Source organism: Dromiciops gliroides, chromosome 1 (genome assembly GCF_019393635.1).
Source record: "Dromiciops gliroides isolate mDroGli1 chromosome 1, mDroGli1.pri, whole genome shotgun sequence".
NCBI classification, from domain to species: domain Eukaryota; kingdom Metazoa; phylum Chordata; class Mammalia; order Microbiotheria; family Microbiotheriidae; genus Dromiciops; species Dromiciops gliroides.
The window spans coordinates 116,065,303-116,092,662 of record NC_057861.1 but is presented as its reverse complement, the minus strand read 5'-3'; the positions used below and the strand labels follow the sequence as shown (position 1 = coordinate 116,092,662).

The window sequence follows — 27,360 nt, the reverse complement described above, 5'->3', positions numbered from 1 at the left end:
CCAGATAGAGAAGTGATGGACTTAGCATGCCAAATGAGGCATATGTAAGATTTTTTTTTAATCAAGAAATATTTATTGCAAGTGTCTTCTTTTTCTTTCATTTTTCCAGTGGGAATTGGGAGTAGGAGGTAGAGAAAATAAAATTTTATTAATGGAAAACACTAAATTAAAAAAGAAAGGCAAAGAAGCTGACAATTTTAAAGTAAGAAAGGACCTTGGAGAATTTTTAGTTGTACCCATCCTAGTTTTCCCATCCATAAGATGGTGTTCAGTGACAGCATGGCTGCCAGAATGGTTAGAGGAACAGCCTTATAACCAGCATGGTAAAATGGAAAGAAAATTGGCTCTGAAGTCCAAGAACACACATTCAAATCTTACCACTGACCCTCACTGTGTGGCCTTGGATTAATTACTTAACCTTCTTGGGCCCTGTTCCTTTATTGTAAAATAAAGGGACTGGACTAGTTAGCCTTCAAAGTCCCTTCCAGCACCAATACTATGATCTTATGAGTTAAGAAAACCGAGGCTCAAGCTCCTCCCTTTGATATTCCCTTTAATTTTGGGGGGAATCACCTGACCTCTCAGTGTTCCTGGTGAACTAAGATGGATTCCTAATCTTTTTGGTTTCATGAGCCCTTGTCAGCCCAGGGAAGCCTATGGGCCCTTTCTCTGAATAATGTGTTTAAATGCATAAAACAAAATACATAGAATTACCAATGAAGCTAACTCTATAGACATATAGTCATCAAAATATTCTAAAAACAAGTCCACACCTCAGGGCATAAGATTATGATAGAGATAAGTAGCTGTTCTGAACTGGAGTAGGGAGTTATCATAGCAGAAGTTCCCCATGCTTCTTCCCCATCTCCAGCTCCCAATTTAGCCCAAAATAGTAATCGTAGTAAATACTCTCACTACTGAAACAGGGCCAAATGAGATTAGGTATGTAAAAGCACCTTTTAAAGCATTAGGTCTGTTAGAAATATGAGGTATAATTAGAAGGGGTAGAAAGAGAGACTTAGAGGACAATTCAATTCAGTTCAATTCAACCTGCATTTATTAAATGCCTATTGTATGTGGCACACGTGTTAGGCACTGGAATCAGAAAGGAAAAGCAGCCCCCGTACCCTGAAGCAAACTCATTACCCTAGAAGGAGGCCTTAGAGGTCCCTTTCCTTTAGGAAGGAATATATCTAAAAGATACTCTGACTGTGATTGGCTACCTTCCTAACTGTCTCCAGGCAAAGCAGTCTCTAACCTACCTTTGTGTCTTCTTTCATTATGTCTAAAATGAGAATAATTTTCATTGTTGGGGTAATAATATTGTAAGACACTGAATACCTGCCATAGCTACAGGAGAATTACACAGGTACACAATGCATAAGAACTTGCCCAGGCAGTGAAACAAAATTGATCTCAATTTTTTCAGCTGTAAAAGATGTATGAAAACCGAGGGTTTATTTTTCTCAGGAACTAGAGACAAGCCATTTGTCCTATCAGGCATTTTATGTCACCACCTCCACGGGGCAAGCAGGTGCCATGGTGGATAGAGAGCTGAGCCTGGAGTCACGAGAGCTTGCGTTCAAATATGACCTCGGACACATCCTAGTTGTATGACCCTGGGTGAGTCATATATCCTCTACTTGCTTCAGTTTCCTCATCTGTAAAATGAGAATCAAAATAGCACCTACGTACCTTCCAGAGTTGTTGTGAGGATCAAATGAGATAATTGTAAAGTGTTTAGCACAGTATAGTAAGAACTATATTAATGGTTGGCATTGTTATTGTGAAGACCTCTTTGTTGCTCCCTGTCCTCCTTCACTAGAATTTTTTGAAGCAAAGGCTGCATACCATTTGTTGGGGGTACTGTAGAGGGGATTCTTGTTCAGACACCATAGGGCTAGATGGCGTCCAAGACCTCTTTCAACCCTGAGATGGTGATTATATGGTATGATGGTATGATCATGGGCAAAACACAATCTTTCTGACCCTCAGTTTCCTCCTTTGTAAAATAGCAACAATTCTATTTGTATCACCTTTTTTTTTTTTTTTTTTTTTTTTTTTGGCGAGGCAATGAGGGTTAAGTGACTTGCTCAGGTTCACACAGCTTATAAGTTTCAAGTGTCTGAGGCTGGATTTGAACTCAGGTACTCCTGAATCCAGAGCCAGTGCTTTATCCACTGTACTACCTAGATGCCCTGTATCACCTTTCTTATAAGGCTACAATGAGAAACACATTTTGCAAAGCCTAAATATAAATAAGGGATAGGGAATTGACTTGTGATTTCCTTGGGTTTGGGGAATTCCTAGGTAAAGGAACTCCCTCTACTAATGAAGGTTGGCACCTTCTGTGCTACTTGTAATCCTAGACAGCTACTTAGGGCTCTGAGAGGTTGACTTGTCTAGGTTCACAAAGGTAGTACGCATTAGAAGTGGAAGTGAACCCAAGTTCCCCTTTCTGAAGCTGGCTTGCTGCCCATTACCCCATATGGCCACTCAGATTTAAACGGGAAATATTATTATTAATTTCTGTCCATTTTATAACCACTACCAAGTTTATCTTTCTTAATCATTTTTTCAAAAAAGTCACCCCCCCCATTCCCTGCCAATCCTATTCTCATAGCAACAGTTTTCATGAGGCTAATAGAGGAAAAGAAATGCAAACACTATGATTTATTATGTGAATTACTATGCCAATTTCTTTCCTGTTTTGTACATGTGAGGTTGCAGTGTGTCTGAGAAATTTCCTCAAAGTAAAAATAAGTTCTGAATGTGTGTTTTTCCTTTCAGAAGTTTCCCCCATCAATATGTGACTTTTCCAATTAGTTAATGCTTTTGGTAATCTGTGGATGATATTGTTTCAAATAATTTTTAGACATGAATTGGAAAAAATAGCTAACATTTGAAATATTAAGGAAAGAGTACTTAGAAATATCTTTCCATAAGAATACAGAAAAAACATAGATATATAGATATATGATAGATATATATATACATATATATATATATATATATATATATATATGTGAGAATACAAAGTGTCTCAAATGTCTAGGTACAGTTTTAAGCTTTAAACACTAAAACATTTGGAACAGTATGTGTATGTATCACTTAGGAATAATACAGTGAGAAACAGCACTTGAAAACACCATAAATGTGTGTATATATATATATATATATATATATATATATATATATATATATATGTGTGTGTGTGTGTGTGTGTGTGTGTGTTCATATACGTATTCATATACATATGTATGTGTATATATATGTACTTTATCTACTGCACTACCTAGCTATGCATGTGTGTATGTAGGCATTTGCATATATCCTTATATGAAAGCTATTTCTAAGTGCTGCATCCCAATGGTTATATTCCCAAATAATACACACAAACACAATATACATATATGTCTATACAAGTGACATATGTTGACGTGCATATATTATATTGTATATGCATATATATTTATACACACATGAAAACATCTTGTTCAACAAGAAAGCTCCTGCCTATTGCAGGGCCCAACTTTAAACCCCAATCTATTATTCTGGCTCCTGCCTCTTGATAACTGTTCTTATCTAATCCTGATGAACCATAGAATGTACTATAGTACCCGATTTCCAAAACCGTGTCCATGGGGCTCGGTTGACCCCATTACAGTTTTGGTAATCACAGCCCATTTTGAGGAAATCCATTGGAAAACTCAGCCTTGGTCATACACCATGGTTTCAGCATTATCGAGCTCCGTTTGCTTGAAGTTTTAGCTGACATTGTGCAGTATTCTCTAGCAGCTCCAATTTGCTTAAACTTCAACTGATTAACCACTTCACTGTGCTTTTACTGTTAGTGGATATGTCCATTCTATGACTTAAAAAGCAGAAGGCAATTAAGAGGAAAACAAGGGAGGGAAAGACCTGGGTAAGGATATGATAAGAAACTGAAGTTTTAAATTCTGATACCAGCTCTGCCGCCACTTGCTCTTTCTATGATTTCTCAAGCTTATTATTATTATGATTATTCTTCTCATTATGGTTGTTGTTGTTGTTATTGTTATTTCTTAGTTCCACCCACTGACCCCAGTGGAATACTACTTCTATCACTATTAATGATGTTGTTGGAGATGATGATGATTAGCATTTACTTTAATGTTTGAATATTATTTCATTTGATACACACACACACACAGAGCACCCTGGGAGCTAGGGTTATCGCCTATAATTTTTCTATCTCCTAAATTTTCTCCATTTTACAGATAAGGAAACTGAGGCAGAGAGATCCAGTGACTTGCCCAGGGTCACACAGCTAGTAAGCCTCTAAGGACAGATTTGAATGCAGGTATTCCTGACTCTAGGTCCAGCACTCTAACCAGTGCATTTTTATCCTTTTCATCTTTAGTGCCTGGCACACTTAATAAATGTTTACTTCATAGAACTGAATAAAAGGAAGGAATGATCATAGATATAGGCACAGCAAAACCCTAAGTGGTAGATGAAAGGGTACAGGAATTTGAGTCATAAAGAAGGTATAGAATATAAATTCCTTGAGGTTTTGTTAAGTAATTCTTAAAATAATCCTTGAGAATATAAACTCTCTTGCATAGTGCTGGGCACATTTTAATTGGTTGATAAATAAATGACTGTTAAATGAGTGAACTAAGGGATATCTAGTTTTCAGGAAGAGAAGATCTGTGGTAGGAATAGAGGATAATAGCTATCTTTCAGTATTAAAGCGGCTGTTGTAAGAAAGAGGGATTAGAAGTGTTTTCCTTGGTCCTAGGGCACTTAACTAGGAGGAATGGGTAGAAATTATGGTGAAGCATATTTGAGATTATTAGAAGAGAAAACCTAGCAGTTAGATCTAGGCAAAAGTAGAATGAACTTCCCCATGTGGTATGGAAGTCCTCATCAGGGGAAATCTCCAAGAGAAAATGGGATAATTTCTTTTCAGGGATACTATAGAGGCAATATCTATTCAATTATGTGTTATACTAGATGACATCTGCGGTTTGTCCCAATTCAGATATTCTATGATTCTGAGTCTTGGTTTTGCCACTTATTGTTGGTAGGCCAATTAATCTTTCTAAGCATCAATTTCCTGATTTATAAAATTTGGCTAATAATAATTGTTGTGAGGAAAATACGTTTTAGCCTGTAAAGCTCACTGCAAACATTTCTTCTTGTCCTCCTCCTCCTCCTTCTTCTTTGTCTCCTCCTCATCCTCCATATTCTCCTCCCACTCCTCTCCCTTGCCCTCTTCCCCTCCGCTTCCTCTTTTCCTCCTTCTTTTCCTTCTTATTTTATTAATGGCACAACTTGCACAACGTTCCTGAGAAGTGTCAGGAATAGGCACAAGAGTATCAGAATTAAATCCTAATCTCTCATATCCTAGTACAATGCTACAATGATGTTTCCTTTCTTTAATTGCTCTCTGCTCTAGTCTTAAAGTATCTTGGAGGAAACATAGCTTGACCCTTAGCTGTTCCTATATCCCTCCTATTACTCAGTCTAAGGTGAATTACATTTGAACATCTAACTTTTTAAGAATCCTCCCAAAGAGATAAGCATTGCTTGCCAGATGAACAAAGATTAGTAGAATGTGTTTTGGACTGAATAAAGAGGGATGGGAATATATACTAAGCATTTGTGCTATGGGTGACTCATCATATGTAGAACTAGCCACTGTATTTAAAATAAGACTACAAGAAGCTTCATAATATTAATCTTAGAACTTTACCAGTTGGTAAATATGGGATCCCTAACAATGTAGATAAGAAACTCTAAATCTTTGCCTGATATTCTTATATAAATGCAGCTGGGAGTCTCTTTTTCCTTTTGTAAATAAAGAAAATAAAAGAGTTTGACAAAAACTCAGTGAATTTTCTTTTATTCAATGGACCCCCAGACTAGGGCACATTAGCTCCAGCAAAGAAGGAATTGGGCTAAAGAATACCTGTAGAGGTAACCAGGTTGGGAGGAACAGAAGGGAGGTCATCAAAATGGTCCATGAGTTATGGGAGTCCAGAATCAACTATCAACCCACCAGCATTTATTAAGTGCCTACTAGGTGTAAGCATCATTGATACAAAGATGAAAATGAAATAGTCCTTGCCTTTAAGGTATTCTACTAGAGAAACCAACATACATCTTTACAGATACATACCAAGCAGAAAGAGTAACTACAAGATGAATCAAATAACAAGAGAATTTGAGAATTGTTACAGAGTGTATTCCAACCACTATGCAGACTTTGGTAGGGAAGACCCTTGCAGTTAGCAAAGGCCAAGAAAGACTCAAGTGGAAGGTAGGTGACACTTAAGCTATCCTGAAGGAAATCACGAATTCCAAGAGGGCTCTATGACAAGAGAAACAGGGGAGGCATGAATCACTACCAGTGAGTACATGAGATATCCCTGAGGCAGCTCAAAGAATGAGCTATTCCACTTGACTCATTTGACAGATGAGGAAACTGAGGCTTAGAGAAGAGAGATGCCTGGCTCGTGATTATCACAGAGACAGTAAACAGCAAGGCAAGGGTTTGAAACCTGGTCCTCTTGCTCCAAATGTAATTGTCTTTCTACTGCATCATGTTAAAGAGAGATAGGGAATAAGGGGGTACAGCAGGAAGCAGAGGTTCCTTATTAACCAATAAGGCTACTCAAATCCACAAGGATACTCATCGTGAGCGGATTTTTGGAAAACAGTGAGGTTCCTATTTTAAAGGCCATGCGGCCAGAAAATTACTGCTTCCATCTGGTATCCTCACATTGTGGTTGGAAACCCACACTGATGAGGGGAGACAAGGCAATAAAGATGAATAGTAGCTCTCATCCATTTGCTTTGCCTCTCCTATGACTTCCACCTCTGGGTTTAGTGTAAACATCTGGAAGTAGTCCAGTCCACAAGAAGGGCAGAGGTGAAAACTTAGAGAAAAGATCCTGTCTTTGTAGTCTCCCTTGACATAATGTAAGCTCCTTGGGGGCATTGTTGTTTTGGTACTTCTCAGTTATGTCCGACTCTTTGGGACCACTTTTGAGGTTTTCTTGTCAGAGATACTGGTATGGATTGCCATTTCCTTTTCCAGCTCATTTTACATATGGGGAAACTGAGGCAAATGAGGTTAAGTGACTTGCCCAGGGTCACATTGCTAGTAAGTGTCTGAGGCTGGATTTGAACTCAGGTCTTCTTAACTCCAGGCCCAGGGTTCTATCTACTGTACCACCTAGCTACCTTTTGAGGGAAGAGGCTGTTTATATTTGTCTTTGTATCCCCAGTGGTTAAAACAGGGACTAGCACATACTAGGGACTTAATGGGTGCTTGGTTTTTTTGGCGGGGCAATGAAGGTTAAGTGACTTGCCCAGAGTCACACACCTAGTAAGTGTCAAATATCTGAGGCCATATTTGAACTCAAGTCCTTCTGAATCCAAGGCCAGCGCTCTATCCACTGCGCCACCTAGCTGCCCCCTAATGCATGCTTTTTAATTTATTGATTGGAGTTATGATCAAAGTCTAGAATGTCTGATGAATCCTCCAGTTAAAGAGTGATAGATTTTTGAGTCAAAGGATCTGGATCTGAATCTTAGTTATTCTATTTACTACATGGGCAATATTGGGCAAATCCCCTAACCTCCCATACTTTCCTCATCTGAAATATAAGTGGGTTGAAGTGAAAGGCATGCAATATCCCTGCCAGTTAATCTTTGATTATTAGACAACCATACATCATAGTAGAACGTTGGAATTAGGAAGATTTGTATTCAAATACTGCTCTAGATACTTACTAACTGTGTGACCCTGGAGGACTCACTTAATTTCTCAAAGCCTCAGTTTGCTATTATGTAAAATGGAAATAATATCAACATCTACTTCCCAGTGTTGCTGGGAGGATAAAATGAAATAATATGTAAAGTCTTTGTAAACTTTTAAGTGTTATATAAATGCTAGCTATCACTATTATTTTATGCATTCAGATTTATTTAGTAGATAATTGGTCGAACTTGTAGCTCTTACAATTCTTTGTCTTCTTTTCATCAAACATTTCTCTCCCATCCTGCATAGGCATATCTCAGGATTCTCTAACAGTCTCTATTCTTCCCTCTTTTCATTCTCTTGTTCTTGGTGAACTCATAGGATTCCACCTATTCAATTATTATCTCTATCCCGAGTACTTCCAAATCTACATATTCATTCCTGACATCTCTCTGGATGTCAGTTCCATATCACAAAATGCCTACATGACCTATAGGAAATTCAAAGTTAACATACCCCCAAAAGAACACATTATCTTTTGCCCAAAATGATCTTTTCTTCCCGACTTTCCTATTTCTATCACACTTTTGCCATTCCAATAATCTAGGTTCACAGTACTCATCCTAGACATTTCCGTCCCCCATACTATTCATAGCCAATCAGTTGTCATGTCCTGTAGATTAGACTTCTCCAACATTCCTTGCATTTCTCTCCTTATCTCAACTTCCAAGGCTACCACCTTGGGTTTGACCCTCACCATCTCTCACATGAATTCTTCCTATGCTATTCTATTCTATTCTATTCTATTCTATTCTATTCTATTCTATTCTATTCTATTCTATTCTATTCTATTCTATTCTATTCTATTCTATTCTATTCTGTTCTGTTCTGTTCTGTTCTGTTCTGTTCTGTTCTGTTCTGTTCTATTCTATTCTATTCTATTCTATTTTATCATATACATAACTTCCAAATTAATATTATTACAGCAAAAGGCTGAGCATGTGAAGAAGCTTTAATGGCTCCCTATGGCCACTAAGATAAAATAATATTTATATAGTACTTAAAGAGCTACAGAGCACTATGCAAATATTATTTCATCTTATCCTCACAACAGCCCTGGGAGTTAGGTACTACTATTATTCAACCCAGTTTGTCGATTAGTAAATCAAGATTTTAAGTAGATTATACAGGGTCACACAGGAAATTTCTGATGCTAGATTTGAACTGCAATTTTCCTCATTTGAAGTTCAGGATTCTATCTATTATGGCTCTGGCATTTAAGACCCTTTATAATATGGGTCCAAATTAACTTTCTAAACTTATTTCAAACCATTTCCCCCCATCATTCTACATTCTAGCCCAAAATAGCTTACTTAGTATTCTCTCCTCATGACATCCTACATTCCCAGACTATACCTTTGTACGTGGTATTCCCATTCCTGGGATGCCTCTTCATCTCTGCCTAATAAAATCCCCTGATTCATTCAAGGCTCAGTTTAAGTGGTATGTCCTAAGTGAGGTTTTCCTCACCCTGTAGTTGTTAGCACTTTTTTGTTTTCCAGTCATTTCAGTCATGTCCAAATTTGTGATCCCATTTGGGGTTTCTTGGCAAAGATACCGGAATGGTTTGCCATTTTCTTCTCTAGCTCACTTTACAGATGAGGAAACTGAGGCCAATAGGGTTAGGTGACTTGCACAGGGTCACACAGTTAATAACTGTCTAAGGTCAAATTTGAACTCAGGAAGATGAGTCTTTCCAACTTCAGACCCAGCACTCCATCTACTGCTCCATCTAGCAGCGCATTAGCATTTTACCGCACAATTATTTTTGATATACTTTGCATATATTTTATATTTCCCTCTTTTTGTATATGTTCCCCCCACTCCAACCCCCATGTAAGGATCTTGAGTACAGTAAGCTGGGAAGAAGTTGACATGAGAAGAGCTGGCAGTCTCCATCACGCTGGCTTCTTTCCAGAGAGTTTTTCTTCATCAACTTGAAGTGAGGTTGGCATCTTCCATCTTCTCTCTAAAAGGTAGAAGCCAGAAGCAACTAAAGGAACCACAGAGCCCCAAAAGAGTGAAGAGATTCCACAAAACTAATGAGACTAGGGGCAGCTAGGTGGTGCAGTGGATAGAGCACCGGCCCTGGAGTCAGGAGTACCTAAGTTCAAATCCGGCCTCAGACACTTAACACTTACTAGCTGTGTGACCCATGGCAAGTCACTTAACCCCAATTTCCTCACTAAAAAAAAAAAACAAACTAATGAGACTCAAAGAAACTGAAGAGTTCTCTTCCCTTTAGCCCTCACTCCACTCTGTCCTTCATACAGGGCATTGATCTCCACCAATAAAGAGAGAGTCCCATACCAATGAACTTTGGGACTTGGATTAGATATCCCATATACTAGCACATTGCCTGGTATATAACCGATGCTTACTTGATGCTCCCCAAATTGTACTGACTTTATCCCACTTTCAGAATTTGGATTTTTTCATTGTTCATTATTGTTGTTTGTTCTTCATCCTCAGAGGACCTTGGCATCAAGAAGGAGCATAACATCAAGAAGGAGATGCCATAACTTGCATGTGAACTGGATTTAAGTAAGGGAGGTCTGTGCAAAGTCACTAGTCTCACTCTCTCCTCTGGAGCCATCTGGGTCCAGTGGCAAGATATAGATCTGGACAACTGGAGATGGCCCTGGATGCAGTGGGAAGCCTTGGCCTTTTTAAAGTAACTTTTGGGGGTGCAGCTAGGTGGCACAGTGGATAAAGCACCAGCCCTGAATTCTCGAGGACTTGAGTTCAAATCTGATCTCAGACACTTGACACTGACTAGCTGTGTGACTCTGGGAAAGTCACTTAACCCTCATTGCCCCACAAAAAAAACACACCAAAAAAAAAAACATAAACAAAAACAAAACAAACAAACAAAACATAAAGTAACTTCTTTCCCAGGTCTCAGTTTTTCTGAGGCAATGGCCCTTCAGTGAATAAAGCTAGATAAGAAATGAGGCAAACATGAAGTGAACAGAACCAGGAGAGCATTGTACACAGTAACAGCATTGCTGTTAGATGAAGAATTGTGAATGACTTAGCTATTCTCAACAATACAATGATCCAAGGCGATCCTAAAGGGCTAATTATTAACCACACTGCCCATCTCCAGAGACAAAGCTGATATTGACTAGAGACTGAAGCATGCTATTTTTCACTTTCTTTCATTTTTCTTTTATTTGATCCTACTTGTCTAAAATGACTAATTTTATTTGTATAACCTATATATCTGATTGCTTGTTACCTCAGGGAGGGGGAGGGAAGGGAGGAAGAGAGGGATAGAATTTGGAACTTAAAACTTTAAATAGAAATGTTTAAAAATAGAAATTAGGCAAAGAATGACCTTTTTTTCCTAATAAAAAAAATAATAAAATCAGTCTGGGAGGGAGAGACCCTCAGGGTTTCTGGCCAAAACAGAAATAATTGTTTTTTGGCGGTATGGGGGTGGGGGGGAGCAATGAGGGTTAAGTGACTTGCCTAGGGTCACACAGCTAGTAAGTGAATAATTGCTATTTACATTCACTCTGAGCCAGGGAAGCCCAAACAATGACCAAGTGAGGCTTGGAATGTGACTTATTCTTGCCCAGTCAATGAGTGCCTGAGCAATTTGGTTTTAAGACATGGTCCAAAAAAAAGAAATCTAGCCCATAAACCCCAAGATTATCTTGTGAGGTTTCAGCAATCAAAATTTATATTCCTTTGGGCCCAGCACCCACAGGTAACGGTATAATTTTCTATGCGGACAGAAGGAAGAGGAGGGAAGGAAAGAAGGAAGGAAGGAAGGAAGGAAGGAAGGAAGGAAGGAAGGAAGGAAGGAAGGAAGGAAGGAAGGAAGGAAGGAAGGAAGGAAGGAAGGAAGGAAGGAAGGAAGGAAGGAAGGAAGGAAGGAAGGAAGGAAGGAAGGAAAGAAACAAGGAAGGAAGGAAGGAGCTGCATTGCCCAACTGGAACTGGCCAGTTGGGTTCCCAGTGGGGCAGCTACTACCACTCACAGGTTGGTTGTTGTCCTCCATTCTCAGAGACAACTGGGACATCAAGAAGGAGATGTCATGGCTTGCAAGTGAATTGAATTTAAGTGAGGGAGGGCTGTGCAGAGTGACCAGCCTCATTCTCTCCTCATTAAGAAGGTAAGTAATAGAGGAGGGTAGAGGCTCAAACTAATCAACACATTTTTTGTTATGAATTCTGGCAATATACTTCATGGGGAAAGAGATTAAAACTGTTTATGTGCCTAAATTACAGGTTTTCCATTTTTTATTATTGAATTTATAACCCTCCCACTCCCAACACAGATCATTTATCAAAAGTTTGCAGTAACCATAAAACAGAGCTTACATTTTCCTGTTAGTCTTTTTTGGACCAAAGATGGGTGGAATTTTTCCCCCATGGAAATTAAAGAAAAAGAAACTCACCCAGGAACCTGGGGCATTTAGAGAGATCTCACATATCTGATAAGTATATCTAATCATTATACTTATTTGTCCTAAAATATTGCTTACCATATCTGAATATTAAATGCTTATTCCTGAAAAGCAAAGTGAGGTTGTCAAATATTTCTTTAAATGCTATTTACATATTTTAAATATTATATGCAACTCAACAAATTCTAGCTAATAACTTGAAGGAGATCGCTAATAACCCTAATTATAACTGTCAAGAAGTACTTAGAGGAATGTTTTGAAATTGTCTGTTAATAGAGTACAATATAAAATTTTATACATTTACCATATATATGGATGTTATTTTAGATATTCTACACATATTATAGATATGTGCAAATATGTATGTATAGGTAGATACACATATGCATTTAAACATACACATGTATGCACATATAAGTACATGTATACACATACACATTATTTGTGTGTCTATATATGTATATACATAGATATCTCACATGTGTATGCATTATATTATCATATTACTAGTATGCCAGGGTGAATAGAGAGCTGGTTTTAGAGACAAATGCCAGAATTCAAGTCCTGCCCTCCTTGAAAGCAAGAACTATCTTTTGCCTCTTTTTGTATCCTAGCACTTAGCATAGTGTCTGACACATAGAAGGCACTTAATAAGTTGATTGATTGATTGATTGGTTGGTTGGTTGGTTTGTTGGTGGGTTGGTAGAAACCACCTGTGTGAGCATGGGTAACTCTCTTAACCTCTTGCCTCAGTTAGATCTCTGTGAGACTCCATTGTCCAGGAAGTGGGGAGTTTCAAAGGTGGAGTATTTCCATATTTTGAGTTCCTCACCCGGCTAAAATCTCAAGTCTATACTACAAAATGATTAAAACAAAAAGTGCATTATATTATAAAGGGTGTTGGATTTGGAGTGAAAAAGCTGGTTTAAATGTTGATTCAATTTACTAACTGGGTGACCTTAAAGAAGAATTAATGATATGTAAAACCCATTCCAAATCTAAATCTAAGATCATGACAATAATAACAATAATCATCATGATTGAAATAACACTTTAAAATTTGCAAATTTGCAAAGCAAACTTTGCAAACACAACAACTTTGGGAGGTAGGAGCTGTCATCCTATTTTATTCATGAAGAAACTAAAGCAGATAGAGGTGAAGTGATTTGATCAGCATCACATAGCCAGTAAGTCTGAAGGAGAATTTGAATTTAGATCTTCCTGACTTCAGGTCCAGAAATCTTACTATTATGACACCTCACCCCCTTCATGCATTATTCTATGAGTGTGACTATCTATAAAAAAGAAACCTCAATTCAGAATAATGAGTTATAAATCTTTTTAATAAATTAGATGTGATACTAATAAATTATGCTGTGTTGTACCAAACATGGCCAAAATTTCAAAAGTTTTCCAGAAAGAGTTGCATCAGAATTTTTTACTCCAACTTCTTCAGTTGGCAGAAACCATGCCAACTGCAAGAAAACCTCTTTCATTGTCTTTGCTTTTAGGAGAAAATTGTTAAAAGAAAAACAAACTTCATCAATCATTTTAGTCTTTTAGCATGAAAAAGAACGTACACCTTTTTCCTTTAAAATTCAGATAATTGCATTTTAAATGTTGTTTTGACAGTAAAGAACATTTATTCCAATCTCTTCCTTTTACAGATGAGAAAACTGAAGCTATGAAAAGTTTAAGTGACTTGTCTCCCAAGGTCAAATGGTTAATTGGTGGCTAAACTAGAATTAGATTCCGAGTCTCCCATAGCTCTTTTCTCATTGAATAAAAATTTTAAAAACCCTTTAAAGAATGTGTTATGCTAGGACTTTCTGAGAATAAAAGGAAGCATTTTTGGAGCAAGAAAGGAATATTTTATGGCAAAGGCTTTGAGGTTTTGGATCAGAGGCCAGAGAACAAAATTGACTTTACCAAGACAGCAAAAGGGGAAAAAATGGATGCACCAGTGTCTGTTTTTAATTTTAAATGTATCTTGTCATATGTTTTCCTACTTTGGAGGTCTCATACAAATATCTCCATGTCAATATTTGAGAGGATCTCATTGAAAATGTTGACCCTGTACAATGTGAGTCCAAATAAAACTGTTATTTGATTTTTTAAATAAAATTTTAAATTTAAATTTAAAATAAAATTCTTTAATTTTAAAAAATAAACTAACATCACTTGAATGATATTTGAAACTCATTAAAAGTCTTGAGAATTGTTATTTTTTGAAAAGTGAATTTCAAATAATTAAAAAACGAAACTTGATAAGCTAAACTCAACAGTATATGAATTTTTCTGGAATGGCAATATCCTTACCCGGAAAGTGGGTTCGTTTCATCTAGTATTATGTATTCCCTTATGGTCTGACTGATTCATCTGCTTCTGAGAGTTTGATTGGGTTGGGGTCAAGGAAGGGAGCTATACTCAATCTGTCCAGTTATGTAACCTTGCAAAATGTTATAATTTTTTTTAAAAGCACTTGAGGGGCAGCTAGGTGGCGCAAGGGATAGAGCACTGGCCCTGGAGTCAGGAGTACCTGAGTTCAAATCTGGCCTCAGACACTTGACACGTACTAGCTGTGTGACCCTGGGCAAGTCACTTAACCCTAATTGCCTCACAAAACAAAAAACAAAAAACAAAAATCAAAAAACACTTGACCATGTCTCATTAAAACAAAACAAAACAAAACAAACACACAAAAGCCCTAACAAACCTAAGCATTTCTGTCCACAAGTTAAGGTGCTGCAGCATAAATTATCAGAGTCCAAGCATGTAATAAAGGGGTCTCATTAGTGTTCTGGTTTACTAATGTTTTGTACAGATATTCTTATTCCAAAGAATGCCTAACTCTTTTTTTAAACTTTCTGTGCTTCTTGACCTGAAAATATTCTGTTAGCTAGTTCCAAAAGCTAATTACAGGTCATGTAAAAATACCATAGTTGTATCTATTTCAAGTTTACCATACCTAGTTCCTTTTTTTTTCTTCACAGATAGTTCACAGATGTTGCTGGTATTGTCAGGGTAACTAGCTTTTGCCATTGTGGGCCACTGTGTTTTAACCCAATTTGGTTGACATTGTACTGACTTGGGAGCCATTGCAAAGGCCTTCATGGATTCTTACAACATCAGTGTGCAGAAGCAATACTAGCAAGACGGCAACTCAACCTCGTCTTTGTTGGTAAAACCAAAGGACCAGGAAGGAGAATGGTTTGACCTAGTCATGAGTATTGTCCAGACATAGGCTTCCATTGTCTTCACCATCTTTCTAGAGGGGCAAGCTTAAAGAATGGGGACATAGATCATAGGATAATGGTTTATGGCTGGAAGATATATTATAGATTATCTAGTTTTAATGTATATCTTCGCTACAAGAACTGGGAACAAGATGTTGGTTTCCTGGTTCATAGCCCATTAGTCTGTGCATTAAAACAGGGGGCTAGTGTGGCATTGAGGAATGAGCACTGCTCTTGGTGTCAGAAGACTTGAGTCTGGGCCCTGTCTAGGAGACTGAATATATAACCTTATATAGGGGGGTTTTTTGTATGTTGTTTTCCCCATAAGAATGTGAACTACTTGAGAGAAGAGATCTCATCTTTGCCTTTCTTTGTATCCTCAGCACTTAGCCCAGAGTATGACACATAGTAGGCATATGAATTATGCTTGTTGATTGCTTACTGGCCTTGGCTAAGTCACAACTTCTCAGAACCTCAATCTCTTCATTCATTAAATGAGGAAGACACCACTTTTTCTACCCTATGTCACAGGGTTGTTATGAGCAATTTATATATTTTAAAAGACTAATTATATAAATGTGTTTTGTAAAGGTTCCCTTACAAAGTTGTTGTGAAGAAAGTGCTGTATAAACTTTATCATCATCATCACCATTATCATTCTTTTTATTATGTGCCGTCCTTTCTTTAGCTATAAATCTATAATAAAGAAGTCTATATATCTTTACATATGTAGCAAGGATGGTTCCTGAAAAGTTGCAAATGAAGTAAAACATTATCAATGATGCTTGTATAATGCTCTGCTTCTGTTGTTCTAATTTCTTCTTTAGGAACACATCTCTAATTTTAAAAAATGTTAAGTCAATGGAAAAATAGAATTTAATATATGGACCTGTACCTAACAGGCAACTTTTCAGTAATGCAACTATTTTTTTCCCTGACTGACCTGTCAGCACAAGGACTCTGTAATTGGCAGTGCCACTACCTAAGGGTACCACAAAATTCCATAATTGAGTCTCTAGATACTGTATACGGAATCCATTTCCTACTTTATTAATTCCATAAGATTGACATTTCTCATATGGAGCTATTCCCTGGAGGGAAAAAATAGCATTACTCAGACCAGATGGTGACCCTGGAAGCCTCTCTCAAATGACCTTCCAAAGGGGAAGTAATTAAAAGCAGGGCTAGATTGACAGCAGGAGTGAAGTCAGGATCACCAGAGTCATTGGTGCTATCTTTTGACAAGGGCCTAAGCGATGGTGCTTGAGGTAGGGAACTGGAGAATGTTAGAGCTAAAAGGGACCTTATAGGTCACCAAGTCCAACCTCCTCATTCTGCAAATGAGGAAACTGAGACCCAGAGGAGTGAGGTGACTCACTCACAGATATACAGCTCATTACCAGTCATTTCTTTTGAAGTATAACAAAGACTCATTTTGGGACCAGAAAAAAGTCACCTATCTTTTCTCATATGAAAGACCAAGTCCTCACATCAGACTATGGAAATTATGATTTATTTTTCTTATGACTAGGCAACTAAGTCACTGATCTCTAGATTCTTTGCCTGCCTCAACTCTTTGTTTAGAGAACTTGCCTTATTTTTCTTTCTGTCTTCTCTAGAGTTCTGCATATACGAATTTATTTCCCTTCCATCAGGTTTTTTATTTCACATATGTAGGAAGCTCCCATTAAGCAACTTCCTCCATCAATGAAAATTGTCAACTATTTTTTGTAAGTCATCAAGAGGTTCAGTGAGTTTTTTCCCCAAGGTCATATAGTCAGGCCTAAAATCCAAGTCTCCTCCACGTGGAAACCAATATCCCCTTCACTACGACACACTGCCTCTCAAGTAAGTATATACCTCATAAATCCTTGATGGATGCATTAATGGACTGTGGGAACCTGATTCACTGCCTAGTTTTGTCTTAAGTCTTCTCTATACAATAGGGTTAATGATAATATAGAACATTATAGCATGTGCTGGTAGGGCAGAGAGATTAAATTTAAAATGGTACACATTTATTAAGTGCCTATAATATGTAGGCCCTTTGGGTGAAAAAAAGAAAGAGACTGAGATTAACAGTTAAAAGATAAGCCTAGGACACAATTTTTACTCTAGCAAAGCTGAAGAAGGCCATCATGATGAAACATATATGAAGGACCTTGTTTATCAATCAATCACTGGGTAAATTTCACATGAGTGTTCAGGATGCATAGAAAAGGCATAAGAACCTATCCAGTATGACCAGGTGAAACCTAGATTAGCCTGAATGTATATATGTATGTATGATATAATACATATCCATATCCATAAACACATACATGTAATTATATATAATTACACATTTACACAAGTAATATATGTGTGTACATCATGTGTGTCTTTGTGTATCTGTATATGTGTATGTATATGTTATATGTATGTCTTTGAGCCAGGGAGATGTGAGTTTGAATCCCACTTCACACATCTATTGGTTGTGTGACTCTGGGCAAGTTAGTTAATCTAGGTCAGTCTCAGTTTTCCTATATGTAAAAAGAGGATGATTATAATAGTACTCACCCCCCCATTGTTGTGAGGCTCAAGAGAGAACGTGGGTGTGAATGCTTTTTGGGTTTTGGGGGTTTTTTGCAAGGCAATTGGGGTTAAGTGACTTGCCCAGGGTTACACAGCCAGTAAGTGTCAAGTGTCTGAGGTCGAATTTGAACTCAGGTCCTCCTGACTCCAGGGCCAGTGCTTTATCTACTGCACCACCTAGCTGCCCCATAAATGTTTTTTTCTTTGCAAAATTTAAAGCACTGTATAAATGTTAGCTTTACAATCATTTTCTGTTTGAACACTTCCACTAATGAGAAAGTCACTGATGCATCATTAAGCTTATTATCTATGCAAAGTTATTTTGAATGGAAGTAAAAAGAATCTGATGACCTTTTCTATACTCCTAACAAAAAGATTCTATGATTTGATAAACTGCTGTTGGATAATGCGATGTTAAAAAAAAAAATAATGCCTTTCTTAGAATGCCTTCAGCAAGGGAGGAAAGCAGGCAGGGGGTTGAGAGTAGCTGAAAGCAAAACCCAGCAGGCTAAACATCTGTAAGACTACAAGAATATTAGCTGATGCCTTTGGTACAGCCACTTGCTAGCACTAACTGGGTTGAACATCTTGGCAAGGAAGTTTAATTCTTCAGCTAATGATATTTGGCTTCTGTGGTTTTAGCTGAACTAGAGAATTTAAAGTCTGTATTACAATGAAAAAAATGCCTGGAAAGTTACTAGGTACAGATACATAATTTTTTACATGTACTTTGTGTACAATTCTCCACACACTTCTATGTTCTTTCTCTCTCTCAAAAAAAGGTAAGCAAATAAATGAATCCAACCATAGAAATAAACTAAAAATCCCCAGTGTGGCACCATCATTACTGCCTTACATCAGAGAGGCAACCCAGAGGAAAACATCATATACATACAAACCCTATGATCATGAGTTTATGAGGCAAACACAAAGGTTAATTGTGAAGGTTCAATGGATGCTACTGGTGCCTGGTATAAAGCCTTGAACCTCCCAGCACATAGCTCCAATTCAGGCATGGATTAGGATAATGCAAATCAAACCATCCATTCCACATTCAACTGTGTAGATATAATCTGGTGTTGTTAGCAGTGTGTCCAAGGAAGCCAAACTTTACAACCCAATGATTTAACCCTTCAGGGAAGCCATATGAACCCCTTGCCATCACTTCCTCATGTGCATCCTGAATTTTCACCAAACCAGTTCAAGTGGAAGGAGAGCTGGATTAGAAGTCAGAGGAACTAGAATGGAATCTCATCTCTGACACTCACTACATATGTGACCTCAGTCAAGTCACTAGAAGCCTCTATTTCCTGATCTGCAAAATGGCGGCATGGGTTGGGTCCAATGCCTTCTGAGGTCTTCTCACACTTTCCCAAGCATACCTCTCCCAACACCTGTATCTTTACTCATGCCTCCCACCCCCAGCCTCCGCACCGCCTGCTTTACTGCCTAAATTATACCCTGATCAAACTTGATAGATCCCTATGCCTTTTCTGCACAGCCTGGATAACAAGTCTGCAAACTCAAGTGAAATTGATCAGATGACTGGTTAATAAACTCCTGCTGTCCACATATGTATCAGCATGTTGGTTTCTTCAGCGTTGCTAAAGTGAAAAATTGCAGCCTGGGCCCTATCTTTCTGATGTTAAACTTAGTCTCTTTTTGCACCCAAAGTGTCTTGCAAATAATAGGCACTTAATGTTTGCCATTTTAAATTTAATTTCTCTGATCCGACTAACCCATGATATAATGCTCAATTGCAATTTTGTTGTTCAGTTGTGCCCCACTCATCATAACCCACTAGAGCTTTCTTGGCAAAGATACTGGAGTGCTTTGCCATTTCCTTCTCCTGTTATTTTACAGAGGAGGAAACTGAGGCAAACAAGGTTAAGTGACTTGCCCAGGATCACACAGCTAGTAAGTAACTGAGTCCACATTTGAACTCAGGAAGATGAGTCTTCCTGACTTCAGACCCAGTGGTCTATGCATTCTACCACTTAGCTGTGCAGTATGATATGTATATATATGTGTGTGTGTGTGTGTATGTGTGTGTAATATTATAAATGTTATATATTATATATTATTAATATATTATATATAGTATATGTTGTGTGTGTATACATACATATGTATATATGCATGTGTGCATGTGTGTGTGTGTGTGTATATATGGTTGTTTTAAGGACCAAATTAGTTTATATATATGTACACACACACACACACACACACACACACACACAAATTTGGTCCTTACAACAACCATACTGTTATTGTCCCCATTTTACAGATAAGGAAATTAAGGCTGAAAGAGACTGTGACTTACCCAATGTGATATAGCTGCTAAGTATGGGAGTCGTGATTTGAATTCAGACCTTCCAAACTTCAGGGGCAATAAGCTATCCTAATTAGGCAAGTCACTTAACCCCTAAATGTCAGTTAATTCTCTTAGACTATATAGTTTTTATACTAGAATGAGGGTCATGTTTTATATAGCTTTGTATCCCTCCTTACATCACCTAACAGTGCCTTGCACATAGTGGGTGCTTAACAACTACTTATTATACCCAGGAATAGATGAAAGGATCCGTGTAAGCACAAAATAGCCATTCCTGTTTTTTTTTTTCACCAAAATGATAAATTGAACTTCAGAAAATAAAAGATCATAGAATCAGAGCTGGAGGGGATCCCCTTTGATCCAACCTCCTTCTTTTACAGATTAAAATAAAAAAGAAATGAAAAATGTTCTAAGCTGGAGTGCTGTCCATATTCAGCATGATAGAATTTTTTTTAAATTTTGATCACACAATTTATCATCTAAAGCAAAGCATCACCTAAGCGTGTATATAATTGTGTCTACACCTACCTCCTACCACTATATTGCCTATTACCTCCATATTACACACCTGAAAGTTTGTAGTTTGTAATATGGGCTTGGGGGAGAGGACAACACTACCAAAGTATTTATACTAGCCCAAGACAGATAGAAATAACATGCAACTAGGACTAGATAAGCATTAAATAATTATTTACAGTCTGTTGACCAATTTGACTTTCTTTCATAATTTGATTATTTATATATGCTTTCCCTATCCCAGAAACTTCCTGGAAGCCTACATAAGCTGCCATTCACTCTTTGTGGGCTAGAGGTTATAATTTCTGTAGCCATCCCAACAAGTCCAAAACCCTTCTGTGGTTTCGTTATTTGTTTTTGTAGCTTTATGTAGCAGTGAAGGTTTAATTCATATGTAGGTGAACATTAGACTTCAGGGAAATATAAGACTAAGTCAGGGCTTGGATAATTACCTATTTGTAAGTGCTATTATCATGAATGGGAAAAATTATTTTAATAGCTGACAGGGGGACTTGCACCAGAAGTGAAAATCGAATCCTATACAGTATTGTACAACACTTGACAATGGATAGGTCAAAATAGACTTAACAAAATGCAATATTTTCCTCCAGATGTTACGGCTGAAATTATATAATTTTTTAAAATGAAAGTTCTTATTAACAGGCCAATTCCACAGTTATTAAATATATTATCATCAGAGGCTCATAGATTTAAAGTTGAAAAGGCACCTAAGAATCATGTACTCAGACCCCATCAATTTACAGATGAGGAAATTGAGGCCCAGAAAGATGTGCATGCAGAACAATCTGGTAGCATGGCAGAGTTGATATTTAAACACAGACTTCTAGCTACAAATTTAACCGTACCCCCACTATTTACCAGTTGGTTTGCACAATCTTTCCTGTGGTGCAATATATGAAACAAATGAGCTCCAGTTTGAATGAAATGGCAAGTTACATTTATTGATACAAACATCCAGGTTGTTGCCTAATAATGGTCTCTAAAAAGAATTGTTCCAATACAGACATTTATGGAGTGCTTGAATGTTTAGGAATAACTAGAACTCAACAAGTTAGGGAGCACAAGTTTAATATCCCCATTTCACAGATGGGAAAACTAAGATGAAGGGGCTTGCAAAGATGGAATTCAAAGGCAGTTTTCAAGGCTTCAGTGGGGCCAGCTTTCCACTATAGAATCTCACCTTCAACCTCTTGCTAGCTCTTCTGGGCCATGTCACTGCATAAAGAGCTATAGTAGGTGTAGGTAAAGATTATACTTAATACAAGACATCCATGGACCTATTAATCACATCCTGGAGGGGAGGGCTATAGGGACAAGTGTGACAAAGGAAGCCCATAAAAGCCTGACTGAAAGACAGGGCAAAGGATGATTTTGGTTAAAAAACAAAAATAAACGCCTCCCCCCTTCCCCCTACCCCCCACATACACGCATGAAAACTACTTCTTTAATAGTCTTCGGTGTCTTTCTCATGTCTCCTTACCTGAGTTCTTAACCTGTTTTGTGTCATTTCCCCCTTTTGGCAATCTGGTGACCTCTTCTGAGAATTAATATTTTAAATGCATAAGAAAAAATATGAAGGATCACAAAGGAAAGCAATTATATTGAAATACAATTATCAAACTTTTTTTTTTAAAGTTCATGTATCCCAGGTTAAGGATCCTGGGGAAGTAACTTTTCCACCTTACATATTTTCCCAAAGTTATGTGTTATGAGGAGTGAGAAAACAAATCGAGGACCCCGCTCTATGAACCTGCAAATCCAGTGCCCAAGCCTGACCCGAGCCCCCTCCGCCCCAAGGCCCGGGGCGGCTGTTGCAGGGAAGGGGACACTGTCTCCCGGATCGCAGGCAGTTAGAGTCTGGATCTCCCTCAGTTGCCGGACTTACCACAAGCGTGCAGCAGAGGAACTTGTTCATTGTGGTCTCTAGGGAAACCCCGAGAGGCTGGGAAGGCAGACAGACAGTGGAGGGAGGGAGAGCTCGCTCGCTTGCTTCTCCTGCTAGATGGTGCTGACATCCCCCCAACATTACCCAGGCACTTATATACAGAGCCTCCTACAACAGGAAGTTTTGCCTCGGCTTTGATCTCTCTCTCCCTGTGCCCGTGACCAAACTTTGAGCCTTTCTTTTTTAGGAACTGGGAAGGGGGTGGGGGGAAGGAGGGGGGGGTGAGGATAGGGGGAAGGGGGAAGGTGGTTAACTCCTTCACTGCAGAAGCTCAGAGAATGACCCAGGGGGGTGAGAAGAAAGTCTGCGCGGGGCGAGGCGGGAGGGAGGCGGAGGAAGGAAGAAAAAAAAAGAAAGAAAGAAAGAATAAATAAAAAAATAAAGCCACCGACTGGCCTGCGCACACGGGCGGCAGCTGTCTGGGGCCAGGCTGTGAGACATCCCTGTCCCTTCCCGGAGCAAGCCTGGCAGCTGGGAATAAAGGCTGACGGGCCCACAGTGTTTCCCTTTGCACGCACTGAACAGAGATGTCAAAAATCCCATTCACCCTGCGCGCGTTTCTTTGGATTTCTCCAATCCCCTACCGGTTGAATTTCCAACTTGGAGGCTAGGGGATTCTTCAGGGACCTGATGCACCAAGAAAGCATGTTGGAGCCCAGGACTGTAGCTGCCTTGGTGAAGGATTAAGGTTCTAGCCAGACACTGTGTGAGGAAAAGCAGCAAAATTTTCTTTCTTTCTCCCCCTGACCCTCATCAACTTTTCAGTTTCTTGCCAGTTTGTACATGGTCACCCTTCATGGATTCAGATTCAGATCTAGAAGGGACTTTTTAGAGATGATCTAGTCCATCTCTTGTCATTTTACAGATAAGGAAATTGAGGCACAGGGTGTCAGCTAGGCACAGTGAAAAAGTATATAATCTTGGCATAGAGAATTTCCTAAAAATTGATAACTGTGTTTCAATATAATTGGGTTTCCTTTGTAATCCCATGTATTTTATTGTAAGCATTTGACGTTATTTTGAGAAGGGCTCAAAAGGATTCAACAGACTTCAGAAGGGGTTCAGACCAAAAGATTAAGAATCCCTCATCCAGTACAACCTTCTCATTTTACAAATGAGGAAACTGAATCTCAGAGCAAGTTACTGTTTGTCCTAAGTCACAAAGAATCTGATCTAGAAGAAGGGACATCAGTTCATGCCCATTCCCCATGATGTTTGTTCCAGTTGTGACCTTGATGAAGATGTTTGACCTCTCTGGGCCCAAGTTTCCTCATTTCCTAAGGGGTACAGGTTCAAGTAGATAGTCTCTGAAGTTATTCACCTTCTGCCTTTTACAGATTAGCAAATTGAATCCCAGAGAAATCAAGGGTCTTGCTCAACACACAGATAGTGGCCAGAGTCAAGATTTGAAACTAGGTGTTCTGATTCTAAATCCAGTGCTCATGACTTGCATTAGGTCACCCAGATAATAAATAGCATCTGACTCCAAATCCTGGTTTATTTACACTACACCTTGGTGCCTTTGGGAAAAATTCTCTCTATAAGACAGAAGAGCTCCAGGGAAATATTATCTATCATAGGATCATATCCAAGAGAAGCAAAGCTTTTCACCACACCTGCAGTAGTCAACGACTAATAGAAACATCATTCAAGTATGCAACTGAGTTACCATAAGGCGAACAGGCACAGTCCCCAGCCATTTTGGTATTCAGCCTAGTCCCAGAAGTGTTAAACATGCCCACCTTAACAGTAGGAAGAAAAGTCTTTGCCTAATATCAGTGTTACATTGGGGAGGAGGGGAGACAGAGAGAAGGAAGGGCAAAAGACTTGTTTAGCATGGTTGGAAAATTTAAACACATGAGGGTGGGGGTGGGGGAAAAATGAGATTGAGGCTTCTGGGAAGACCTTCTTATCCTTCCCCCTCCTGCATCCCCATCTAAATATTCCAGGCATCCCAACCCTCATCATATTTTCTTTACCCTCCAGTGGGCAGGTTTCTATGGTGGGGTGTCAAGAAAATATTTTGAGATAATATCTAATTGCCATTCAATACAGAAATATTTATTGATAGAAAGACTGGCTATGATCTGTGGCTACTATCACATCCCACATCCTTGCTGTGTGCTGCATATGGATGAAATGTGTCCTGGGAGCCATCTATTTGGGTTGGTGATAGAGTTCCTTTTTCCATGTCCCTCCCACCTTCTTTGTTACTTTTTCATATCCAAAGTCAGGTCCTGTGTTGAAAGGATGACTCTGTGCTCTCTCCTTATTCTGATGTTAACCAATGCGAAAAATGGTGCTTTAGGTTTGAAGAGCCCTCAGGCGAGGAAATTAATTTATTGAGATCTGGTTTCATAGCACCAGCCAGTTTCATATGTATAGGAATACTTGTGATGATGTTGGTGCAAATACCTGAAAGTCAGGGCAAGTTTTGATTAAAGGTATTACATATAGCTAACGGGTCTGATCAGAAAGATATGAGGCAAGGAGGTAGGGAGTCAGAAGCAGAGCAGGCATACTTAATAACTGTTAGTTTTCTCTTATTTATTAATTCTTGCTAAACTTCTTTACTAGCAAACATGTTTATTTGTGCATCCATCACAGCAAGGTCATTGTGATTAGAAGGGCTCCAACTTTAGGAATGTATATTTTAAGAAAAGAAATGCATTGCACCATCCCCACTGGTAACTTATGGGAGATTCTTCCTTTTTTTTTAAAGCCCTAGGTAATAGAAGTTTGTACTCATCGTAGTAATAATAATAATCTACATAATATTTTAAGGTTTTCAAAACACTTTTACCTATATCATCTCATCTGATCCTCACAACCCTATGAGGTAGGTGCTATTATTATTCCCATTTACAGATGAAGAAACTAAGGTTGATTTGGCAGAGTGACCCTACTGGTGTCTGAGGGAAGGCTTGAACTGAGGTTGTCCTGAATTCAAGATTGTCCTAAATCTTCCACTCTGGCATGCTACTTCTTAAAGTCAGCTCTCAAAAAAAAAGCCATGGGGTAATTTTTATAATCTAAATCTCATAGTTTGTTTTCTCTCTCCTGTTGACACAGCACCCAAACCAGAATATTAAAGAAGTCTCAAAGACAGGTTCCCATTGTTCCTCCCAAGCAATGTAGCTGTGTACATTCTATCCCTTCTGACTGGGTGAGGTTGTTTGCCAGAGCTCATAAATAAAAGGGAAGCCTGTACATTTGTGGAGCAAAGTTCCTAAGTGTAAGAGTTCAATTATATTAAATAAAATATATACTCGCCATCAGAGAAAAGAGAACCTTCTGTAGAGCTTGCCTGCTATATAGATGAAGTGTCTGAAAAGCTTTGTACTTAATATTTGCTCATGGTACATAGATATAGATAGATAGATAGATAGATAGATAGATAGATAGATAGATAGATAGATAGATAGATAGATAGATAGATAGATAGATAGCTGGATGGATGGATGGATGGATGGATGGATGGATAGATAGGTAGGTAGGTAAATAGGTAGACAGAAAGATAGATAGATAGATAGATAGATAGATAGATAGATAGATAGATAGATAGATAGATAGATATGGATATAGCTATAGATATAGACATAGACATAGACAGATGAAAGCTATAGCTACAGAGAAAGAGATAGAGATTGTTAGAGATGGAGATGAAGATGGAGATAGAGATAGAGATACAGATAGAGATACAGATAGAGATACAGATAGAGATACAGATACAGATAGAGATACAGATAGAGATACAGATAGAGATACAGATAGAGATACAGATACAGATACAGATACAGATACAGATACAGATACAGATACAGATACAGATAGGTAGAGATATATGTGGAAGCTGGAAAATAGAGAACAGACTACCATAGAGGGTTTGTTTTTGTGATTATTCCAAGTAATACAAATAATTCTGTGTTTGTGGGTATTGATCCTGTCAATTATTTTGGTTGCTTCAAATTTGTTTTCTCCTGAAGCTGGGATATGTATCTCTGTTCCATTCGGTGCTCTTTAGTAACAATGATGTTGTAAAGCCAACACACCTTAAGCAGCCACTCACCTGGGTGTTTGCGGGGAAAATGTAGATTATTTATATCTGGTGAGCAACAAAGAATTCTCATCTATCTCCCTTTTCTACATTAAAATTTCTGGAGGATGGGAATTGTAAATGCCTGGATAGGAAGGCCAGAAACTTCACTGCATCTTGGAGAATTAATGAAACATTGACATCATTTAGTTCAACTTCTTATTTCAAATGGCAGAAATGGAGCCCCATGAGGCATGGGGACTTGCCCAATGTCAGGCGGCTGGGACTGGAACCCAGTCCTTCCCAGCTCTAAAGCCAGTACATTCACAATATAAGACAATGCCTATTATCCTAATCTTTTGTCTGAGGGAGGCTGAGATTTTTCAGTTGGGGAGGACTTTAGATGTCACTCAGTCCAAACCCTTCATTTTAGAGATGACAAATCCAAGGCCCAGAGAAATTAAATG

General features: G+C 38.4%; 1 protein-coding gene across 1 annotated transcript in view; it reads right to left on the bottom strand.

The window, feature by feature from the left end:
• Positions 1–23,043, bottom strand: part of TNFRSF11B (TNF receptor superfamily member 11b) — a 48,892-nt gene extending 25,849 nt beyond the window's left edge. The window contains 2 exon segments of the mRNA XM_043977425.1: positions 22,798–22,848; positions 22,850–23,043. Coding sequence (XP_043833360.1) covers positions 22,798–22,848; positions 22,850–22,927 — 129 coding nt within the window. The 5' untranslated portion in view covers positions 22,928–23,043.
• Between the last annotated feature and the right edge of the window lie 4,317 nt (positions 23,044–27,360).